Here is a 24,493-nt window from a genome sequence, read left to right on the forward strand (position 1 = left end):
GGCACGCTCCCGAGTCTAGCATTTGCGTCCATAGACACGAATCCTGGACTCGGCCCTGACGCCCGCATCATTGGATTTGATTGACAGCAGTGGGAGCCAATGGCTGCGCATCAATCATCCAATCAAGAGTCGGGACCCCGTGGAGAGAGGGACAGAGTGTCCTCGCCGAGGGAAATACAGGGGTCAGGTAAGTAAAATGGGGGGGGGGCTGGGGGGCCGGTCACTGCCAGGTGTTTTTTTTACCTTGATGCATAGGATGCATTAAGGTGAAAAAACACAAGGGTTTACAACCCCTTTAAGTTTGTCTATGCCTGCCTGTAAGGATGAGCTCCGGCGTGTTCGCACACGCCACTAATCACAGGCAGTGAGACATTTTCCCGATGTGTGGCTGCAGATATCGGGAAATGTCTCACTGCCTGTGATTAGGGCAGCGCCGTGCCGACTCCCTGGCGGGCTCTGCACGTGGAGTGTGCGAACACGCCGGAGCTCATCCTCATCTGCCTGATTACTTCATTTGTATTTGCTTTCTGGGTTCTGGCCTTTGGATCATATTTCCGTCTGCTGCCTACCTTGACCCCTAGCCTGTCTGACCACGCTTCTATCTGCCAGCTGCTCTAACTACTTGCTAGTCAGACTATACTTCTGCCTCTCCTCTTGGTACTGTGCATAGTTTCCTGCCATTTTTTGGCCTATCTCCCGGAGTATTTGCAGCTCTCCAACACTGATCCTGTCTGGTGGCTGAAGCAACAGACGGTCCACCAACCTTCAACACAAGTGGAGTCAGAAGTCAGCATAACTAAACATTGATATTCCACTATTGCTAGTACATCCCTAAACCAGTAAAAAAACAAAGCATTACATATATCTTTTTTTTCATATACAGTGCCTTGAAAAAAATGTATACTTACCCCCTGAAATTTTCCACATTTTGTCATGTTACAACTAAAAACGTAAATGTATTTTATTGGGATTTTATGCGCTAGACCGACACAAAGTGGCACATAATTGTGAAGTGGAAGGAAAATGATAAATGGTTTTCAACATTTTTTACAAATAAATATGTGAAAAGTGTGAGTGCATTTGTATTCAGCCCCCTTTAGTCTGATACTCCTAACTGAAATCTAGTAGAACCAATTGCCTTCAAAAGTCACCTAATTAGTAAATAGAATCCACCTGTGTAATTAATCTCGGCATAAATACAGCTGTTCTGTGAAGCCCTCCGAGGTTTATTAGAGAACCTTAGTGAACAAACATCATCATGAAGGCCAAAGAACACACCAGACAGGTCAGGGATAAAGTTGTGGAGAAGTTTAAAGCAGAATTAGGTTCTAAAAAAATACCCCAAGCTTTGAACATGGAGCACTGTTCAATCCATCATCTGAAAATGGAAAGAGTATGGCACAACTGCAAACCTACCAAGACATGGCTGTCCATCTAAACTGAAAGGCCAGGGAAGGATAGGATTAATCAGAGAAGCAGCCAAGAGGCCCATGGTAATTCTGGAAGAGCTGCAGAGATCCACAGCTCAGGTGGGAGATTCTGTAAACAGGACAGATTCGCCATGCACTCCACAAATCTGTCCTTTATGGAAGAGTGGCAAGAAAGAAAGCCATTGCTGAAAGAAAGCCATAAAAAGTCCTGTTTGCAGTTTGCGAGAAGCCATGTGGGAGACAGAGCAAACATGTGGGACGAAGGGGCTCTAATCAACTGAGACCAAAACTGAACTTTTTGGCCAAAAAGCAAAACGCTATTTATGGTGGATAACCAACACTGCACATCACCCTGGACACACTATCCCCACCAGAAAACATGGTGGTGGCAGAATAATGTTGTAGGGATGCTTTTCTTCAGCAGGGACAGGGAAGCTGGTCAGAGTTGATGGGAAGTTGGATGGAGCCAAATACAGGGCAATCTTAGAAGAAAACCTGTTAGCATCTGCAAAAAACTTGAGACTGGGGTGGAGGTTCACCTTCTAGCAGGACAACAACCCTAAACATACAGCCAGAGCTACAATGGAATGGTTTAGATCAAAGCGTGAAATCATGTGTTAGAATGGCCTAGTCAAAGTCCAGACCTAAATCCATTTGAGAATCTGTGGCAAAACTTGAAAATTGCTGTTCTCAGACGCTCTCCATCCAATCTGACAGAGCTTGCACTCGCACAGAAGAATGGGCAAAAAATGTCACTCTAGATGTGCAAAGCTGGTAGAGACATCCCCAAAAAGACTTGCAGCTGTAATTGCAGTGAAAGGGGGTTCTACAAAGTATTGACTCAGGGGGGCTGAATACAAATGTACACCACACTTTTCACATATTTATTTGTAAAATATTTTAAAACCATTTATCATTTTCCTTCCACTTCACAATTATGTGCTACTTTGTGTTGGTCTATTACATAAAATCCCAATAAAATACATTTAAGTTTTTTGGCTGTAACATGACAAAATGTGGCAAATTTCAAGGGGTATGAATACTTTTTCAAAGCACTGTAAAAAGTGGCTCCCCTAACAAAATGGCTGCCTCAACAAGTGGCTGGTGCACTCTAAGAACTGTCACCATGTATCTGTAAGACAGCATACAGGACCTGAAGCAGTATATCAGGAGGAAGAATGTAAAAGCACAGATGGTGTGTTGGCCATGAAAGTGTATCTGTTATATGGGAACACATGAAAGCGATATTAGGATATTTATGAACGTCTGGAGAAAGATGAGACCTTTGCAGGATAGAAATTTGTGACTTCCCCCATTTCTGTCTTCAGAAACCACTAGGTGCCCAAAAGGAGAAAAAAGTATTTTCAATATTTATACAAATTATAAGCACCAATTGAAAATGTAAAACTGTACACACGATAGGATTTTCCGACGTGTGATAGGACCTTGTTGTTGGAAATTCCGTGTGTAGGCTCCATCACACATTTTCCATAGGAATTTCCGACACACAAAGTTTGAGAGCAGGCTATAAAATTCCGATCGTGTGTACAAAAATCCGACGCACAAAGTGCCACGCATGCTCAGAATAAATTAAGAGATGAAAGCTATTGGCTACTGCCCCGTTTATAGTCCCGACGTACGTGTTTTACGTCACCGCGTTCAGAACGATCGGATTTTCCGACAACTTTGTGTGACCGTGTGTGTGCAAGACAAGTTTGAGCCAACATCCGTCGGAAAAAATCCATGGATTTTGTTGTCGGAATGTCTGATCAATGTCCGACCGTGTGTACGGGGCATTAATCTACTCTCCACATTAAATTCATAAACATGTGACTGTAAAGTGTTTTTGCCAACATGTAAAAAGGTCCATTAGCTGATATTTTCCTACTACACATTGGAAATTTGGAAGAAATACTCTTGGCCACTATTAAAAGAATATACACTTTAAAGAAGGTGCAGTTGTGACAAGGACATTTGGCAACTGTGCCCATTTAATGTAAGAAAAACAAACAGAAGTGGCAAAACGAGCACCTTATACACATCCTAATAGAATCATGTGACCTTTTAATCTCTGCCATTAGAGAACTGAGCTGATATTAGTTGATCTCAAGCTGGTTGAAGTCAAAATGTTGCCTATCTACACCAAGAATCACTCCATGCATAGAAACATTTAGACCACTTTCACACTGGGGCGCTTTTCAGGCATTATAACGCTAAAAATTGCGCCTGTAAAGTGCTTGAAAAGCGCCTCCCAAGCCTCCCCAGTGTGAAAGCCCGAGTGTGAAATCCGAGTGCTTTCACACTGGGGCGGTGCGCTTGCAGTACGGGAAAAAAAGTCCTGCAAGCAGCATCTTTGGGGTGGTGCGGGAGCGGTGTATACACCACTCCTAAACTGCCCCTGCCATTGATATCAATGGGCAGTGCCTGCAAAGCGTTTCGGCAGCGGTGCTTTGTGGGTGCTTTTAACCCTTTATTCGGCCGTTAGCAGGGGTTAAAGTGTCCTGCTAGTGGCCAAAAAGCGCCTCTATAACAGCGGTAAAGCGCAGCTAAAAGTAGCTCCTGCCCCAGTGTGAAAGTAGCCTTACTGAAGAGGAAGTGGGAGGTAATGTGAAACAGCAGAGGGATACAGAATTGGAAATTCTAGTTACTTTGTTGCCTATGATGAACAACTCTATGCGTGACTCCCAGATTATATGCTGAAGTATTTGCAGGCAACCGTGCAACAAATGGTGTGGAGAATAAATTTAAAATGTATGATCAGAGTGACCTTTTTCTGCCAAATCATAAAATAACTCACATTTATTATCACCGCAACCTTTCCGATTCCTCGTATGATATTATACCAGATACCTGCAAAAAGACAAAATATTGTATAATCTTAGCCAGAAGCATAAACAGGATAGCAAATCTGCTCTGTGATGTATTATTTATTGTATGTATAGCTTTATAATTATTGCACAAAACTTTACAAAAGGAGTTCTAAACCTTTTTACGATCACAGACTGCCAATGGATGTGCTAATTATGTCCCCATTCCCCCTTCACCAGACAAAATTATTATTACCAGTCCTGCTAGGTACCAGTATAACTTTCAGTGATGCCAGTATACATATGATACCTAGAAATGGAACAGCTGAAAGAAAATCTCTCACTCTTATATTTCAATGTATTACAAATGAATTAAAGAGGAGCTCCAATCTGTTTTTTGAAAATTAAAAGTCAGCAGCTATAAAAACTGTAGCTTCCGATTTTTAATAAACAGACATTTGCCTGTACCAGGATCTAGCATTGTGTTCATCCAGGGGTGAGGGGGGGTGCCGGATCGCCTTCGGTCCTCAGAGCCGGCATCTTAAATGTGGATACCTGGCTGTGACAGTTTGAGGCTTTACAACCAGGTGCCTGCCGCGCATTGTGAATGGTCCTGCAGTTCTCTGGGACCTGTGACGTGTCCCAGAAGACTGGGGGGAGGAGAACTTCCACTCAGATCGCCTATCAAAACCAGGTACCTGCTCCCCCCACCCACCAGAGAATATGCTAAATGTCAAAGAGGAGCGAGGGAGGAGGCCTTAAAGCGGAACTTTCCCTTTTGGGTGGAGTTCTGCTTTAAATGGCATTTTTGATTTGTGGAGCTCAGATGCAATGTAGTTTTATAGTTGGTAAGGTTGAATCAAGACAATAGTTCATCCAGTTCAACCTGTGTAGGTGTATGCATGCAAAATGTCAATAATCACTTCCCATATCCCTGTATGTTGCGTTTACCAAGATGCTTGTCCAAGAGTCTTTTAAAAATATCAATACTCCCGCTGACACCACCAATTGTGGAAGAGAGTTCCAAAGCCTTATCTTCCTAACAGATAAATGTCCCTCTACACAGCTTAAGGATAAACCGCTTCTCTTCCAATTTCATTGTGGCCATGTGTCCACTTACACTCCCTGAGACTAAAAAGTTTTCTTCCTATGCTGGGATCACCATTGAGGTATTTGTATACCACTACCATATCTCCTCTCAGGTTCTGCTTTAAATCTCTAAATAATTGACAGATAAACTAGATAACATTAAAGATTTAAATTGGAGTTACATAAAGCCAGTGTGATGTCACATAATGCACCTCATTTACTTTACTGGAAATATAATTAGGAAGGGGTTAAGGGGTGGGGCTAAATTGGGAGAGGTCAGCTAACCATTAATTTAAAAAATGTTTGGGAACATCCCCTATGCCGGTGGTTGTCAACTTCCTTCACATGGGTGGACTCAAGCATGGCCCCCGACATCTCTAATGAGCCACACATAAAATCATTGAAAATTTTGTGTTAGAGACAACAGGATATAGTCAAGGACTATGGGCGACATACAAGAAATGATCACAGAGACTGTGGACATAATCCAGAAGACGGTCAGAGACTACGGACAGGATACAAGAGATGGTCAGAGACTGAACATGAGAAAAGAAATGTCTGGGAACATGAGTCAAGAAATGGTCATAGACTGCAGACATGATACAAGAGATGGTCAGAGACTGCAGACATGATACAAGAGATGGTCAGAGACTGCAGACATGATACAAGAGATGGTCAGAGACTGCAGACATGATACAAGAGATGGTCAGAGACTGCAGACATGATACAAGAGATGGTCAGAGACTGCAGACATGATACAAGAGATGGTCAGAGACTGCAGACATGATACAAGAGATGGTCAGAGACTGCAGACATGATACAAGAGATGGTCAGAGACTGCAGACATAGGAGTTGTAGACTGGCAATATGCTTCAGGAGACAGTAATAGACTGGAGACATATTACATGAGACTGCAAGAAATCACTGCTACAACAAGGCAATAGGGAAACACAGATTAGTGTCTGCAGGGGACCAGAGGGCTGCATGTGGCCCCAGGGTTGCGGTTTGGGCGCCAAGGCCATATACTGCTAGGCAAGTTTTTACATTTCCATTCGGTTATTTACTGTATCCTTCCATTGCATGATTGATGGGTGTGTAGAAGAGATACATTTTTTGCTGCCAGTTTCCAGGCAATAAATAATCTTGTAAGTATTAGATAGAAGGATGGCCAGTAGTCCTATTTTAGGGCCTAGAGGCAGTTGGGGGGAGTATAGGGCAGTCAATGTTTAAAATATAGATGACCAATCTAAGGAACCTCTGCTATAAAGGAACCTCTGCTATAAGGAACCTCAATGACATTACATTTAAAGTGTTTGTTAAGGCATTATAAGTCTATGCCAGCCCCTCTATTAGAGGCTGGCATAGCACAATGTGTAAGTTATATTTAAAAACGAGCGTTCTAAATACTGAATATTAGCTGTCTTCCGGCCGGTAACATCACTCGCGGCCGCTTTCCAGCTCTGATAGATGTCTTCTGTGGGAGGGGCCGTGATCTCCCTCTGACATCAGAGGGAGATCACGTGGCCACTCGTCTCCTCCGCAGAAGCCACCTATCGGAGCTGGAAAGCGGCCGCGAGCCACGTGACCGTCCTGAAGACAGCTGATATTCAGTATTTACAGCTCTCATTTTTAAATACAACTTACACATTGTGCTATGCCAGCCTCTAATAGAGAGCCTGGCAGTGACAAATTTAAAATTTGAATATTTAAATAAATAGCAGCGGGGCCGGGCCAGAGACAGACAGAGAGGGCGCTGACAGGGAGGAAGGAGGGGGGATGAGGGGGGGGGGGAGAGGAGAGCAGAGAGCAGGCAGCCTATCACAGAGGGAGGCACTTAGACCACAGCGATCAGGGCGGAGCTGCCCTGGTTATCGTGGTCCGTTTAGAGAGGGCATACAGGAGGTGGTAGGTTTTTTTTTTTCTTTTTTTTACAGTTTAGAGGGGGGCAGATTACAAGCGCTGTGCAACAATCTGCTTTAAGGGACCAGAATCAAATTTTTTTTTTTTTTTTTGGGTTAACAAACGCTTTAACTGATTCTTGAGGAACAGTCAAATATTTAGTTACTTCAAGAAGGTCTTCACTATAGATATTCTTCTGAGAAATTATACTTAGAAACAATCAAGTTGAGCTTTATATCCATATTTCATGTAGAAACACAGTGGTGACACATGTCATGCTTAAAAACAAGCCTTTCAGATGGTCCGATTAGTATTTTACTACAAGGCTCTTCAACAGGGGTTAATTGAAGATCAGTCTAATACTTCTGATGAAAACAGGGCAGGTCCCTGAGAAACAATGTTTAACTTGCAGAATGAGATCCTTCAAGATAATGTTACGTTTTATTAATAGCTAAGGGTGCAAGTTATGCAAAGTGCCTCATGCGGTTTACTCCATGTCAGGGGCGCAGCCAAAGCTACAAGTGACGGAGAACATTATCCCATAAACCTCCTTTTACAATCTCCAGCTGGTCTCCTCCACACACTGAATATACAGAACACTGGCCTCACTAAACAGCATTGAGGCAACACATTAAATGATACAGCCTATAACACACTGCTAAACTGATTTTGACACATTTATCCATTCCTGCAGTGCTGGATGAAAAATTAAAAGTATAACTAAAAAGGCAAAACTTTTTTTTAGTTCTAGATAGATTGAGAGGGATTAGATCACCTGTCAGTTTGTATTGCCCTCTGTGTCCCCGTTAAGGAGATTCTCCCTCTCTATTTGTCCTGTACCATTATCATCGAAAGTGAAAGTAAAAAAAAAAAAAAAATCCCAAATTTAAGGTTGTCCCCAGAAAAGCAATAGGAGGAGTCTGGCGTGGAATCTATGCTCAACTTACCACGACAGTTTGTGATCTGCAGAATCTTTTAACCCAGAGTATTTTAACTTTTGTTTGACTTAAGGACTCATTCAATAAATACCACGGTTTTACACTATGTGGCAATCTCTCTCTTCCTTTATATCACTTGCATGAGAGAACAATGTGTAGCAAGGTTTCCGACTTCCTTCAGTCTAATGAGGACCTCCAGGGCTAGAGATAGCCGACATTCTTCTGTATATGGTGGGTTGTGAGGCATAGTGGAAGTTATTCGGCGCCAGACACTTCATGAAAGCAAAAGAGATATTTCTCTTACAATCCTTTATGGGGGAAAGAGGGTTAGGGTCAGGACACCCTTAAGCAAGTTCAATTGGCAGACTCCGAGACTTCAATAGGAGTACAGCCATGCAGGGAAAGTCCTCCAGCAAGAAGCCACATCTGCACGTGCAGGAATGCTGTCTCCTATGGCAACAGTCTTTAACAGTTCCTAACACAAAGTGCAACAGTTCTTTCACCTTCACTACAACTTCTCCTTGTAGTTCTTCCACACACTGAGCTCCCGGTCTCTCACTAGACCCCCTGATTCACTGACTTTGAATCCCTTGAGCTCCTCTACTCTTCACGGTGGTATCTTCCCTCAAGCATTACCCCCGCTTCTCTGCTGGGTCCCTAGCTTGGCACTCCAGATACTTCTCAAGCTTCACTCCACTGGCCCGCTCGGTCCCTGGGTTAACACACAAGGCTGCTCTGCAAGCGTCAGCTCCGCTGGCTTGGTCCCTGACTTGATCACCGCCGGAAGTTTTCAGATTCTCCACCCTGCTCGTTTGGTGAGAATACTGCTCCAGTACTTACTTCTGTTACTCACTGTAGTCCCTGGTAATAAGGTGAGTGGTGCCTTAGTGGCGACAGCTTCCCTTCCACCTGCGACCACTGACAGGTTCTCCAGCCAGCAGGACCTTCACTTTTGGTTGGACTGCAAGCCGCAATCCCAACCCTACGCTGCTCTCTTGCTTCTGGATAGGCCCTCAGACAGCCTAGCAGCCAGATGCCCCCGGGATAGGCCCAATCTCTGGCCTAGCAGCCTGGGGCACACGACACACATCCACCCAGACAGCTGTCCAGGTGGCACAGAACCTAGATCACCTGACTCCACCCAAATATATTAGGTGCTCCCAGTAGGCCAAGGGATTCAAGAAAACCCCTGCCCATTGGCTGAGATACCCCATATATCCATAACCTGACCTTGGGGTGTCCTTCTCATATCTAGTACCACCAAGTGCCGGCCACCTAGTGGTAGAAGAGAAAAGTGCAACAAGGCCAAACTTAAGTGAAGTGAATGGATCCCTAACAATCAACTAGGGTAACTACTCCTGGCAAGTAAACCTGTGAGGAGCATCCCTGCCTAAATTCCAGGGTGTTACAAATGAAAAGGAAAAACCAGCAAGGCTGATTTCAATGCCATCTTCATCTGCTTTCCATGGATGGATCGTTAATGGGGTGTGTGAATCCATGTTTTGTTAGGCTCCTATAACGTGGAGTCCATCTATTCATTAAGGGCGCATATTTTATACTTCACGGTGGAAGGTGTACTTTGGGTGTCTGTTATCCTTCATTCCAGGAATCAGGAGTGTTTGGACACTTATATGGACACTTTTCTGGATTTATTATCCAGTTTTATTCATTAGACACTAGTGCAGCAATCTTTTGTTGTTTTACAAGTTACTAAAGATGCAAGATTTCTTAGATCCCTTGATCAGACTTTAAACATTTAAGCCTGACAATATGATCTAAGGAATCCTGAAAGCTTACAGCTTTATACTAGCTAGCCAGTCAATAAAGGGCATCACTTACACAACTTTCCAAACTTTCTGCATGAATCGATGGCCAAAACTTTACATTATTATCATACTTCACCATTTAAAAACATACAGGATAATGTCAGGACAAGGAAGTGAGCAGAGAAGCCGATTCATTTCTGAGGTTTTGCAGGATGACATTACTATCTATAATCCAAATGGTTAGTTGGAGCCGCTTTGTGTCATTTGCAAAAATGTTTTCTCACAGCCACCAATCAGAAACAAGAATTCTAAATCCAAATAGTCATATTCCATTTTCTTCCCGTCATTCTGGTAAAATTAATCTTAGTTTCATCCATCCAAAAGAAATGTTTTTCCAGAACTGGTCTGGTTTTTTAGATTTTTTTTTGGCGAAGTCTAATCTGGATTTTCTATTAATCAGGTTTATGAATGGTTTGCACCTTGTGGTGAACCCTCTGTATTTGCTCTCATGAAGACTTCTCTTGAGTGTGCCGACCTCCTGGAGAGTGTCCTTCACTTGTCTGGATGTTGTGTATGGGTTTTTCTTTACCATAGAGAGGATCCTGCGATCATCCACCACTGTTGTCTTCTGTGGACGTCCAGGCCTTTTTATGCTGCTGAGCTCACCAGTGCGTTCTTTCCTCAGAATGTACTAAACTGTTGATTTGGTCACTCCTAATGTTGCTGCTATCTCTCAGATGGATTTGTTTAGTTTTTTAAGCCTTACAATGGCCTGTTTCAGTTGCATGGACAGCTCCTTTGAACGCATGATGTAGGTTCACAGCAATAGATTCAAAATGCAAATACCACACTTAGAATCAACTCCAGACCTTTTACTTGCTTAATTGATGAATAAATAACGAAGGAGTAGCCCACACCTGTTCATGAAACAGCTTTTGCTTCAATTGTCCAATTACTTTAGGTCCCTTGAAAAAGGGGATGACTATTCTTAAAAGAAGTTTGTTTTTATTTTTTTTCCAGAATAATACTTACCTAGGTGGATGCAGCATCGGTCCGATGCTGCATCTGTCCCCATGTGCCTCTACTCTGAGAGCCGAGCGATCAAACACAGCAGATGGCTCAGTTCTCTCAGCTCCTCAAGCAGAGAGCTGACTTTCAATCAGCAGCTCTCTGCTCTGCCCTCCCCCCCACGCTCACTTGAGAGCTGAGCTGTGGAGGTGAGCTGTGGAGGTGCGGGGAGCGTCCATCTCAGGCTCTCAGCGGGTCGCTGAGAGCCCGATATGGGTATCATTCCAGGCACCTGGCGGATCCAGAGTTTATTGTTGTGATGACACAGTGCCTGGACCGATTTCTGTGATGTCAGCAGAAAACGGGTCACAGGAGTGCAAAACGAATTGCACTCCTGTGCCCCATAGGAGAAGCCCAGCCAAACAAGCTCAAGCTGGACTTCTCCTTTAAGAGCTGTAATTACTAAACCCTTCCTCCGATTTAGATATACATACATACCCTCAAATTAATCCTGAGAGTGCACTTTCAGCCCATATCCATTATATAACTATAGCTTGAATACGTTTTGGTAAATACCAGAAAAATTTTATAATATATATATATATATATATATATATTATATATATATATATATATATATATATATATATATATATACACACACACACACACTTTCTACAAACCTGTTGATACTTTGATGCTTACCTATATCCTTTGCTCTGACTGCCACAGGCCTTCTAAGTTCAGTGATAAATTTCTTGGCATCTAGACGGATTTCAATTATGTTGTTTAGTAGGGCAAACAGAGGAGCCAGTGGGAAGGAGGCGACAAACAGAGTGACAAATCCAAACTGGATAACTGCAACAGAAACATTCATATAAATAATACATAGAAAGAGAAAAGCATACACTTGTAAATAAAGAAAAATATGACACCACACATTACAAAGTATCAGATTATTCATTCGGGGCCGGTTCCTGTGCGAATCACATGCGGTTCTGTGCAGTGCAATTACAGCCCATTCATTTTGAATGGATTGAAATTGCACTGAACTAAAAGTGCATACACCACTTTTTAAAAGTCCCTGCAACCGGATTGCATGGTACCTTTGTACCATGCAATTCAGTGTGGGCAAACACACTGAGTTTGCAACCTGCATTTAGGGTATCATTAAATTAAAGTGGATATAAACCCACTCTCATCATTTCTAAATGACTTCCATAGTGCTGATCTATAGGGATATAGATGCCTCCTGCATGTATCCGTACACATCAAATATCTCCTCTTTAGCTGTTTGGAGCCCTGCAATACCCCGGATTCTGTGGGCGGGTCTGTTGTTCAGGGCTCGGTGGGTAGAGTCGTGATGTCAGACTCCCCACCCACCTCTACACTCCTCTTGGCCAGGCATCAATATTTCTTACACTGAACTTCTGCTGGTCTCGTGGATTATGCGCCATGATCACCAACATCTAGTCAAAACCCAGGAAAGGCAACACATGACTTCAGCATGCCCAATCTTTAATATCGACACCTACTGCAGAACACAACTGCAGTGCATTTTAAATGCGGTATGGGAAACAAACACACACGGGACACAGATTTCCCGCACTGCGTTCTGGTTATGAACTGGCCCTCAAAGTAAAGTTTACCAAAACTATGAGTGGGTTTGAATCACATGTTGGCTTCTTGCAGTGCTGCCGGTAACAACATGGAATAGTTCCTGTCTTTGCCTCTCTGCTTAGGTTATTGTGAGTCAACAGGGAGAGTGTTTTACTAACCATTGACTTTGCAGTGGCCACTGCTGCCAAGTTCTCAGATCCCTCTTCAGGCTTGGTAAAAACACCAGAGACTGTCCACAACTCAGCAAGCCAAAGGAACCATACTTCCTGTACAGCCAGACTGACTTTTTCACAGAAGAAAACGGTCGCTTTCAGAAAAAAATTCCAACCAGTAGGTTCCTGATAAATGGGTGGGTATATCATCTGATATTTAGAAGGATTTGGCAGCAGCCCTTAAAGTAGGAGTCTGGTCTAAACCTACAGTACAATATAATGTTAAACCTGCTCCCACCCCCAAAGGCTTAATATGGGGCTTCCGTTGTCGGCTGTCCATCCTCTCCCCTGAAGTCTGCGATTGGAGCTGATCATGTGACTGGACCAGAGCATCCAAAAAATAATTGTGCGTTGACAATTTACTTCTACAGGCTAGTTAGTATATGACTTAAAATGGGGGTAGGAGCAGGTTTAAGATAAGATAGGTTTAGATTGGACTTCAACTTTAAATTTGAATAATCACAGATATTTGTATAAATGAGTGGCATTAGGTAAAAAATAACCCTGATCTGTATCATGGCGGTCAAAATGACATTACTCCAAGATACACTATTTGTTTCGAGTCCTGCCTGTCACTTGATTTCTTCACCAAATCCAGCATTGCCGGCCTACACTACTCGGTCTGCTAATTTTAATATCCAACTAGAGCCCAATGACTGGATAGATATATGGCTCTCTACTAAATCCCCCACTCTTTATTATACTGGCGCTGGAAACACATTATAAGTTAACCAGATGGTATTTGGTCCCAGCTGAAATAGCAAGAATACTGCCTTCCTATCCCCCGAAGGCTGCCAAGAAGCAGGAACTCATTTTCATATTTGGTGGTCCTGCCCGGTACTCTCCTCATTCTGGGCTGAGGTGTTCAGCATGCTCTCTCTGCTTATGGATGCCCAAATACAGCCAGACTCATCTAAAGCAATACTAAACAAATGCCCCGATGACCTGACTACAGCGCAATTCAAACTCCTATTATATGTAACCACCCCCTAAAGCTTGGAAAAGTCCTACACTATGCATCATGGAGATGAAACATAGAATAACCCAATTCATGATCCATAGTAAGGTTGAGGCCACATTGTTGGACCGTGTCCCAAAGCATTTGAAAATTTGGCTGCCATGGGTGGATACATATTTGCCACCTGCTTTTGACAAATCCCTGCTGGAACCATAGCTGCTCACTGCAGAACTTATATACCCCAATTACTTACTGAAGTGTAGAGTGCTAGCTGACCATCGAGAGACTCCGAACACTCCCTTTTTCCTCCCACTTCCCTGTGCTTTCCTCTTTTCTTTCTACCTATTCTTCTTTACGTCTCTCTAGGTTGCATCTTGCAATGCTGCAAGAAATTTCAGTCACTCCGAGAAGTAAAATGGAGCTTCCGTACCCAACCTTTCCTGTACAACAGGGAACTATCACATGCATTTCATTGCGCTCAATGATTACATATACTCTAATTACCATTTATAGCTATTAAAATCTTTACGATAGGTTTCTAAATGCTTTGGAGTGTACCGAATTGTTATTTAGTTCATATATTGAAAGACTTGTACACCATGCTGTTTTATTCAATAAAATCTTTGAACAGAAAAAAAGTGTAAAAAGAAACAACCCTGATCCTGCTTGTTCTTCCATTTATAACCCATTATTTATGTCTAGCTCATCCTTAGAAGGTAAGACTCCTGGGCAGTATGGCACATACTCATTTCCATGTACTCTGGGGTGAGTCCTGCAAAAGGTTCCAGATCATAATCCAGCTCATAACGCTGTTTCCTCTTCACATGCTCCTCATGGTCCTGTCGTCTTGATTTCAAGTACCTAATCAGCTTCTTCATCTTCCTAGCAAGTCAATAATATTTATGTTAAGGCCTTGTCAGAAAAAAAGTATATATATATATATATATATATATATACACACATATACATACATACATACACACACACACATATATATTATATATATATATATACATACACACATACATACACACACACACACACACACACACACACACACACACACACACACACACAATATTACCAAAAGTATTGGGACACCTGCCTTTACACGCACATGAACTTTAATGGCATCCCAGACTTAGTCCATAGGGTTCAATATTGAGTTGGCCCACCCTTTGCAGCTATAACAGCCTCACCTCTTCTGGGAAGGCTGTCCACAAGGTTTAGGAGTGTGTCTATGGGAATGTTTGACCATTCTTACAGAAGCGCATTTGTGAGGTCAGGAACTGATGTTGGACGAAAAGGCCTGGCTCGCAGTCTCCGCTCTAATTCAAAGGTGTGCTATCATGTTGAGAGCATTCCAGTCAATTACCTCTGCCCCAAAATCACTCATCAATGTCTTTATGGACCTTGCTTTGTGCACTGGTCCAAATCATTTGGCGGAGGGGGGATTATGGTGTGGGGTTGTTTTTCAGGGGTTGGGCTTGGCCCCTTAGTTCCAGTGAAGGGAACTCTTAAGGCATCAGCAGACCAAGACATGTTAGACAATTTCATGCTCCCATCTTTGTGGGAACAGTTTGGGGAGACTGCGAGACATGCCTTCTCGTCCAACATCAGTGCCTGACCTCACAAAATGAACTTCTGGAAGAATGGTCAAACATTCCCATAGACACACTCCTAAACCTTGTGGACAGCCTTCCCAGAAGAGTTGAAGCTGTTATAGCTGCAAAGGGTGGGCCAAATCAATATTGAACCCTACAGACTAAGACTGGGATGCCATTATAGTTCATGTGCAAGTAAAGGCAAGCGTCACAATACTTTTGACGATAGATAGATAGGATAGATAGGATAGATAGGATAGATAGGATAGATAGGATAGATAGGATAGATAGGATAGATAGGATAGATAGGATAGATAGGATAGATAGGATAGATAGGATAGATAGGATAGTGTGCGCGCTAACAGGAATAGTGGATTAAATTTGAAAAGAGACACTTACGGGATTCCTATCTCAAAGAGATTGTTCTGAATCAACTGTTTCCCAAGCATGATGATACTAAGCTGGATGCACAGTTCCATTAAACAACCACCGGGCGCACACTGTGGAGAACATAGAATAAAAATTCACTGACTTTCACAACACTAAGCATCTTCTGCTGTCATCAGAGCAGTATTCAGCTGGCACTTCTTTATCAAAACAGCTGCGCTCCCCTCCTAAACCTATTCCACTCCAGCTACCAGCATACCTTGTTCAATAAACTGCACAGCTGAGGCCATTTTCCCCTTTGTTTTTTCTAACCCCCCAACGATATACATACCTCTTCCATTCTGAATGAGCCAAAAATGTACACATAATCCCCTGGTCGTCCAATAAACCTAAAAAACAAAAAATAAGAACTGTACTTGCTTGCTCATTTATAAAACACATCTTCTAGATAGACAGAAGTTGGCCAATAAAGGGATATAAACTCTTAACCTAATTATATTATTATTAACTATTATTATATTATTATTATGCTTCGCATACTTTGGTTATTGTTTCAGCGGTTGTGGTGGGCTTGCTTGGGGCCGCCCCTTTTTTTCCCTCTGTATTTTGGCCGGGGTGAGGTGGCCTTCATATGCAGCTTACCTTTCTCTGAGTTGCAGTGAATGAACATTTCTAATCTACTCATACAGTTGGTGAGCATCTTGGTTTGGTTTTATGATATAGTAAGAATGTATTGTTTAAACTGTTAAATACTAATAAATACACTATTGAAATGATGACTTTCTAGATATACACAGAAGTTCCCTAAGGAAGCATATCTATTCTGTGAAACGCGTTGGAACATAATAATATCTGGAATTTTGAATATCAACTTATGTCAAACTGCTCAATAAGATTTGTGTCTTATGACTACTTGTAATGCTTTTACGATCTATGCAGTCATTGTGACCCGACTGCTGTGTTTTCCATTTGTTATAAACAGTGGTGATCCATCCATTGGGTGTCTTATCTACATACAGGGATGCCGGACCATGGATTCCAATGGGGGAGGGGTTAAGCACGGAAGCCGTCGTGATGCAGAGGAGGAGCAGATGCCCACCCGTCACAGCGATGCCCACCCAGAACCTAGATGGGGTAAGTGCTGGATGGGCGACTGCGAGACCCCCGGGGGGGTCTCGCAGTCACCAAGCAGGGGGGTGCCACTGGGCAACCGGGGGGAGGTTGTTTGCTGCCCCCCCAAAAATAAACACCAGCCGCCACTAATGAATAGACTAAATTGTGTTACTTCACTGACAACTTCACATCTTAAAAAGTCCTATATGATTTAGTAAGGGGCTTTCCCCTATACCCCTTTTTTAGTTGTGGATATTCCTGATAGGGGGTCGGTTATACCATATACTTGTGTTAGACAATATCATATTCTCTTTGTATTGCTTCCTTTGTGTGAAATCCCCTGTGTTCCTGCGAGTCCCTCTGCTTTCCTATTTCAAATTGACCATGGCAGGCACTTTCATCCCAGTGTGGTCAGTTTTCTGGTTGTGCTGGGAGCACAGCCTGCGTGTCCTCCAATGACCAAGACTGTGCTAACACACCCTCCTGCACAGCTCTTCACTGGAAAGATCAGTGTACTGCTGCTTCTTTGTCTCCTGCTAACATGCCCGCTTGCAGTCTCCACCCTCACCGCTCTAAGACCCTTATGAAGATGAGAGGTCATGTAATCAGTTCTTAGAGGAAAAAAAAAAGGTATTTATAATGTGTGTGTGTGTGTGTGTGTGTGTGTGTGTGTGTGTGTGTGTGTGTGTGTGTGTGTGTGTGTGTGTGTGTGTGTGTATATATATATATATATATATATATATATATATATATATATATATATATATATATATATATATATATATATATATATATTTGCTAGTATTAAAAAAGGAATTTGAAAAACTAATGCAATTTAGAAAAAGAAAACAATATTTATCTCAAAGTTGTTGTAAACTCTCACATATGCCCAGTAAAGTGACTGGCCTCAGGTGATACACAGAGATGAAACTAATCCTCCTACATAAGTTCTACCTGTTTTCCTGCAGTCTTCTCTACATCAATTCAAAGTCGAGAACATTAAAAGCTTGTCTTTGCTGTCAGATAGGGGATGGAGAGTTGAAATTACACATTACAGAGCTCAGTGAGGAGAGCACTGAGAGCTGATTGGAGGGAAGGGATACACCCCCCTTTACACAGCACATGGGAACAGAGCTGAGGCCGTCAATCACAGGCTGTGTGCTGGAGATCCCTCCACGGTCACCTTTTTTCTCTTGGTGTCAGGCAAACTTGTCAGAAGTGACTCTGAGGTGTACAACCCATTTAACCACCTCCAGACTGCCCACACACAATGTACTGTGGACAGGCGGTCCGTTCCGGTACGTCGTGAATGTACACAGCGGGAGTTTGCCAGCAGATCCCGGCCAATTGTTCTTGGCCATAACCTGCTGATCGGCTGTGTCCAATCACAGCCCAGAGCCCCTGTGTTGACAATCAACACAGGGCTCTGTACAGAGGGAATGATCTCTATTTCTTCTCCCTGCAAAGCACCACACATTACACAAAAACTTGTTAGGCACACATTTAACACCTTTGATTGTCCCTGATGTAAACCCCTTTCTAGCTAGTGTCATTAGTACAGTGACAGTGTATAGCATTATCATGGATCACTGTATTAGTGTCACAGGTGATGCCAGTGGCAGTTAGTCAGTTAATGTCAGATTGTCAGCCGCACTCTCACAGTCCCACTATAAGTCGCTGATCACCGCCATTAGTATTAGGAAAAAACACATTTTTTCCAGTATATATACCAGTTTGTAGATGCTATAACTTGTACGCAGACTAATCCATACACACTTATTGGAATTTTTTTTTACCAAAGACCTGTAGCAGAATACATTTTGGCCAAAATTTATGAAGAAATTAGATTTTTTAAAAACTTTTTTATTGGATATGTTTTAAAGCAGAAAAAAAAATCTTCAAAATCTTCTGACTTTTTTGTTTATATAATAAAAAAAAAAAAACACAGTGGTGATCAAAAGCCACCAAAAGAAAGATCTAATTGTGTGAAACAAACTATATAAATTTAGTTTGGGTACAGCGTTGCATGACTGTGCATTTACCAGGTAAAGTAGCGCAGTACTAAATAGCAAAAAAACGGCCTGGTCATGAAGGGGGTACAACTTTCTGGTGCTGAAGTGGTTAATGTCTTTATAGTAAAGATATAGGTGAATTACTATTAAAGCTTGGGAAACTTGGTAGTTGATTCGGGATTTTCAGTATGCTCCTTACATACACAATAGGTCCCAGCAGATTATGAGCCAATACTTTCCAACTCATTCAACTGGGACCCTACCAACTGGTGTCCTAAGGTTATCTGTAGCAGTCAGTTGTGCAACTCAGTATTTTTCAAACTTTTTTCAATCAAGGCACCCCTTAAACTTCCACACAATCTCAAGGCAACCCATTCTAAAATGTAAAATATCTAAAACGAATAGTTTTGTATAACATAGCAACATCCACATACTAAGGACACCCAACACTAGAGGTGATTTATTCTTTCAAAGCAAATCCACCTTCGCACACTGGTACTGATTAGTATTCCAATGTTTTTTCTTCTCCCTTGGTTCCTCTCCCTTACTCAGCTAATGTGACCCTGGTGCTGAAGGGGAGGGGCAAGTGGCCGACGTCCTCCTTACCAACCAAAGACATCATTGGTTGTTAGGACACTGGTGGCTAGGAGGTTGTAATGGTGCACAATGAAAACCTGTGGCTTTGTGTAACTAATAGGCAGGCTTGATCCACCCACTGGCTTGTATACAGTTCTTGGGCAAGTTCTAAGTATTTTTCCAAGGCATCCCTGAAGACACCTGACTGAAGGCACCCTGGTTGAAAAGGGCTGGTTTAACTCAGAACATTCATGTGCCCATACACAGGCTGATATTTGCAACCGTTTTGAGCATTTCTTGCAGTAACTGGAAGAGTTATATTATGTGCGCAACTGTGTCCTGGAAACATTTTTAAAAATCAGATTTGCAGACACATTGGAAAGTTTTTGCTGATCACTGCACCTTTTCTCTACAGAGAAAGAACAGATCCATCTTTCCTTGTATATGTACATTACAGTCAAAGAAGAATATTCAAATGGATCCTGGCAAGTGTACAACAGAACAAGGGGAACAAAAGTCAAAGGATGATAGCTGGATATACAGTATGTGGGACATAACAGGATTGATATTACATAGTAGAAAATCCATTTCATAGAGATTTGCTTACCGACCCTTGAAGAAGGCAACATAAAAGATTGGTGTGTAAGCATTGACAAACTTCAGCAGGAAAGCCTTGAATATCAGCCGTTCTTCAAAAGTCTTGTCAGTTTTCGGGACCTCTGTACAAAGTAGATATAAAAGCCAACAACCGACAGTTATCATTGATATTATCTTAGAACACTCGTCCAATCTTCAGCAACCATTTACACTAAAAATTGCAATTGGAATAACCCATTCAGGCAGTTTCATGGGAATCCATAAATTATTTAAAAAAAAAAAAAAAAAAAAAAATGTCTAAAGCACATGACGTACCAATCTGGGTGAGCCACCGTGCTATACAACCATACACTTCATCAAGGATCAGAATCACCACCAGATTAATGATAACCGCTGTCGCTGTAACCGTTACCCGGACGTTAGAACGTGCGGAAGGGTTGGAGCTCATTGCTAATGCTGCGGCAGTAGAGACCCGATATACAATGACACCAAACACAATAGCGAAGGTTAAACCGATCTAATGAGAAAAATAAATAAATAATATTACACACATGAAATAAACTTCCCTTAACAAAAATAAATAAATAACTAAAGAATTTCTGTACACACATCTGTTTATTGAGCCCAATATTCCATTGATATCAACTATTTTTGGGTCTTGGGGTAATTGTTCTTGCATACTTTGGCACTAAGTTTAGAGCTTATACGATACCTCTTATTGACCAACGTAAGTGATTAAAGATGCAAGCTTTTAAGGATTCTAAGGAATCCTGAAAACGTGCATCTATAATACTTGAAGTGAAACTTTACCCATAACAACTTGATCAAAAATAATGTTCTTTAGCAAGGAACATACATTCCACATTAATACCTATGCTGCCAAAATTGGCGTGTGCTGTAAATTGCCTCTGGAGGTTCTACAGTAGGAGAAGGTCAGTTGAGGCTTGTTTGTTTCATTTGTGGCAATAGCATTATTTTTCCACAAATAATTAGACTCAAGAATTCTGAATCAAACTGTTATTTTACGGGTTATATCAGATTACTCAAAATGGGGAAAAAAAGGAGCCACTGTCAGCATACACTGTCCTGATGGGGAGATTCCTCTATCCTCCTCGCTTGTCTGGATGGAGGAATGTCAACTTGTTTTTTCTTCAGCCCTTTGGCTGATCATAAATAAACTAACGGTATATCCCCAGCTTAAAGTGCGCAGCAGCCTCCCCCCACCCCTCATGCTTACCTGAGCCCTCTCTCGATCCAGTGATGTCCACGAGAACCCTGCCTCTCCTCACTCGCACTCCTGATTGGCTCCAGCTGCTATTAATCACAGCCAGTGAGGCAACCAGGAGATGGAGGGGACGGGGCAGTGCCATGGCTATGTGTGTCAATGGCCACACTGGGCCGTGGGCCGGGAGCACACTTGCTTGGGTACCCCCAGTGCAAGTTGCACCTGGCAGGAGGGAGGAGCCAGGAGCACCGGGGTAGGACCTCAGAAGAGAAGGATCCGGCCTGCTCTGTGCAAAACCACTGCACAGAGCAGGTAAGCATAACATGTTTGTTATTTTATTAAGAGAAAAAAAAACCAAAAAACAAAGGATTTAAAATCACTTTAACTCTCCTGTTGCGGGGACCTGGAGCTTTGGTTTGTTCTCAGACCTGACATGGACTCCTTAAAGAGTTTCACAGTTAGATTTGTATTTAGAACAAGCAATAATGTTGTGCTACACACTCACCATAAAAATGATGCCAACAAAGTTTGTAAAATAGGCCGGAGTTCTGTCCCTCCATGTCAGCTTCTCCTTTTCGGTCTAAAATCCAGAAGGGGAACAGAGTCATAATAGATTCATGGCAGATAAAGTGATAGCGGTGGATGACATCACAGCGTGAAAACACACACAAAACCGATGGAGCTACACTGAAACCACAGCCAAACAGACGTCAGTGTCTGGAATTCATAGAACTGTTTATACATGTACAAGAAAGGAGGCATTGCTTGACAAAAAGAAAATCCCTACGTGCGTTCATTCAGCTTTGCTGCAGAAGAATCAATGTCTACACTGTGGTGGGAAATTATTATACATTTTTTCCCCCTACACAATAACTCTGTAAATTGGAATATAGAGGAGATCATAAATGTTCCCTCAGCCTTTTATTTTGTGCCAGCTAAGTAGCTAAAGCTTCGAGTATAGAGTCACAAACAACCTAGACCTGAACACTACTACTTACATTAGATTTATGGCTGGTGCCCACTGTGCATTGGGCACTAAGGTAGGTTTAATGTATGGTCAAAACGGTTTGTTTTTTTCCTAGAGTGGGGAAGGGTTAAAACCTGTCATGTTTTATTGCAGATTTATTTTCTCTATCTGTACAGACCACCACCAAGACATGCTGCCGCTAAAGGAGAATTGTGGTCAATGGAAAAAGAAAAAAAACACATACATTCTCCTCCAGTCAGATGCTGCAGCTGTCCCTCACCAGTTCTAAGCCTGAGAACTGAGTGATTACATACCGCTGATCGCTCAGTTCTCGATCCATTCTGAGCAGAGAGCGGTGACTGTCAGCCTCTGCTCGGCCTTACCGGAACTCGCCGGGCAGCAGTGGCTGGCTCAGGCTCTCAGCAGTGCACTGAGAGGCTAAGCCAATTGCTGATCAGGCATCTGGGTGGATTCCGACATTGTCTGAATTCTTCCAAAGTCTGGAGCAACACTGTGATGTCAGCCGACAGCAGGCTTTAAGCCCGCTATTAGCTGACTCTGGGTCACAGGCGAACAAAAAGTAAGTGCACTCCTGTGACCCTCAAGAAAAGTATGGCCAAAAAAGCTTTCCCTATGCTTATCTTTTAAAATTAAATGAAATCTCTAAACCTCATTGTCATCTATTCCATTGACAATTGCTTAAGGGCCGGTTCACACTGCTACAATGCGGGAACCCTGCGAATCCACTGCGGGTTTCCGCATCACATGTCTCCTGGCGGCAGTTCACACTGCCCTATGCGAACTGCTGGGAGTGTCAGTTAAAAGTTAATGACACCCGCAAATCAGTTTGCATATCGCAGTGCGATCTGCAAATTCGGACCGGAATCGAATCATATGGGTGTGAACACCCATGCGATAAGATTCTGCTGCGGACCAAAAAAGGGTCCTGTGTGCGTTTGGTCCAAATGCAATGCAAATTCAGCCATACTACCTGCATGGCTGAAATCGCATCACAGGGATTGCATGTGATTTGCACTCCAGTGCGGTGCGAATCACATCCGATCTCGGACATCGCATCAGTGTGAACCAGCCCTAAGTGGGGAACTTGCGTCATTTGTAGAGATTTCCTCTGTTGTATTGGAAACTGGCCCAATAGGACAAAGACAGCAAAACATTGAATTACAGGGGTTTTCACCCATCCATAAAGATGTCTAGCTAATAGTCAGAAATGTTCCACCATACAAGTTTTCCTGCAATATATTGGCCTCCTAAGGTCTATACATGTGTATGTCACTCTTGTATGTGCTAGAATTATTCATGGCATCCTTTAAAAAAGGGGCCATGGGTATGTGGATCTGATGCATCAGTATATACTGTTGCAGTGGATTAGATAATTTACCATTTTTAATTACACATCACTTTTGTAACATGTCTATAAGGATTTTTGTAAGAAAACACTTTAGTTTAGTGCCCTTAGGGAATTGGATTTATGGACCAAACTGACTTTTGATGGATTTACAGGTTAAAAGTCATAATTATTTCAGCACTGTGTATATTTTATTATACACATAATATGGTTTCTAATAACACATTAGGTGGATGACAATGCAGTAGATGTAGGTTTTGTACGTCTACCGGTCGGTCCAGTGGCGGGCTGCTGGCAGCTGCTTCAGTGTCCTCCATTCAGCACGGCGGACCCCATCTAGGTGGTGGTTGGTGGGCAGCAGGCTGTGGCCTCGGTGTCCTCTCCTCCAGCATACCGTGCATTTACTCTCGCCTCTTTATAGGCGCTAGGCGTCCAATAGGATCGCCTGACGTTTTGGCCAATCGGGAAACGGTTCTCACAACCCGCTTCCCGATTGGCCAGGAGGAGATTTGATGTGAAAATAGCAAATATTAAATTGGGTGGGTGGGATCGGGCTCTGCACCCCGAGCCCACCCTTTTTTGAAGCCTATTAGAGCCTCTGGCTCTAATCACGTGCTTTAAAAAAAAAAACCCACCCCCGCCATTGGAATCCATAGTCCGGTGCCCTGTATGTAGATCAGGGGGCCCGATGCATGGATGGGGGGGGGGGGGGGGGGCGCCCATAACGGACGGGCCGCCACTGGTTTTGGGGGCCTACCAAATACATCTTTTGCTACCTAGTGTGTGGTTATGGTTGAAATAGCGCAACTACAAAATGAGTTTGCACCTGGTTTATTATGTCAATTATTCAGTCGTTTTTGGCTTCCTAAGCCTTATGTCAACAGTGCTAAAATATTTTAAATTGCTGCAACAATTTTGC

At 42.7% G+C, this 24,493-nt stretch overlaps 1 protein-coding gene and 1 long non-coding RNA gene across 9 annotated transcripts in view; one reads left to right on the plus strand and one right to left on the minus strand.

Annotated features, from left to right (window-relative positions):
• LOC141111979 (uncharacterized) overlaps nucleotides 1–24,493 on the plus strand; it is a 178,975-nt gene that overhangs the window by 149,901 nt on the left and 4,581 nt on the right. For 2 of the 3 annotated variants that reach the window (XR_012236490.1, XR_012236488.1), the window contains 2 exons: nucleotides 16,738–16,852; nucleotides 19,835–20,534. This is a non-coding gene — a long non-coding RNA (uncharacterized lncRNA). Of the gene's footprint in view, nucleotides 1–16,737; nucleotides 16,853–19,834; nucleotides 20,535–24,493 lie in introns of those variants that run through there. The other variant, XR_012236489.1, reaches the window with a different exon arrangement.
• ANO1 (anoctamin 1) overlaps nucleotides 1–24,493 on the minus strand; it is a 292,511-nt gene that overhangs the window by 7,551 nt on the left and 260,467 nt on the right. For all 6 annotated transcript variants that reach the window (XM_073604245.1, XM_073604241.1, XM_073604242.1 and 3 more), the window contains 8 exons: nucleotides 21,747–21,821; nucleotides 20,332–20,533; nucleotides 20,027–20,138; nucleotides 16,050–16,107; nucleotides 15,731–15,831; nucleotides 14,473–14,609; nucleotides 11,643–11,795; nucleotides 4,228–4,280 (listed from right to left, as the gene is read on the minus strand). In XM_073604245.1, coding sequence (XP_073460346.1) covers nucleotides 4,228–4,280; nucleotides 11,643–11,795; nucleotides 14,473–14,609; nucleotides 15,731–15,831; nucleotides 16,050–16,107; nucleotides 20,027–20,138; nucleotides 20,332–20,533; nucleotides 21,747–21,821 — 891 coding nt within the window. The remainder of the gene's footprint in view (nucleotides 1–4,227; nucleotides 4,281–11,642; nucleotides 11,796–14,472; nucleotides 14,610–15,730; nucleotides 15,832–16,049; nucleotides 16,108–20,026; nucleotides 20,139–20,331; nucleotides 20,534–21,746; nucleotides 21,822–24,493) is intronic.

This window comes from Aquarana catesbeiana, linkage group LG11 (genome assembly GCF_042186555.1).
Source record: "Aquarana catesbeiana isolate 2022-GZ linkage group LG11, ASM4218655v1, whole genome shotgun sequence".
Classification (NCBI taxonomy): Eukaryota; Metazoa; Chordata; class Amphibia; order Anura; family Ranidae; genus Aquarana; species Aquarana catesbeiana.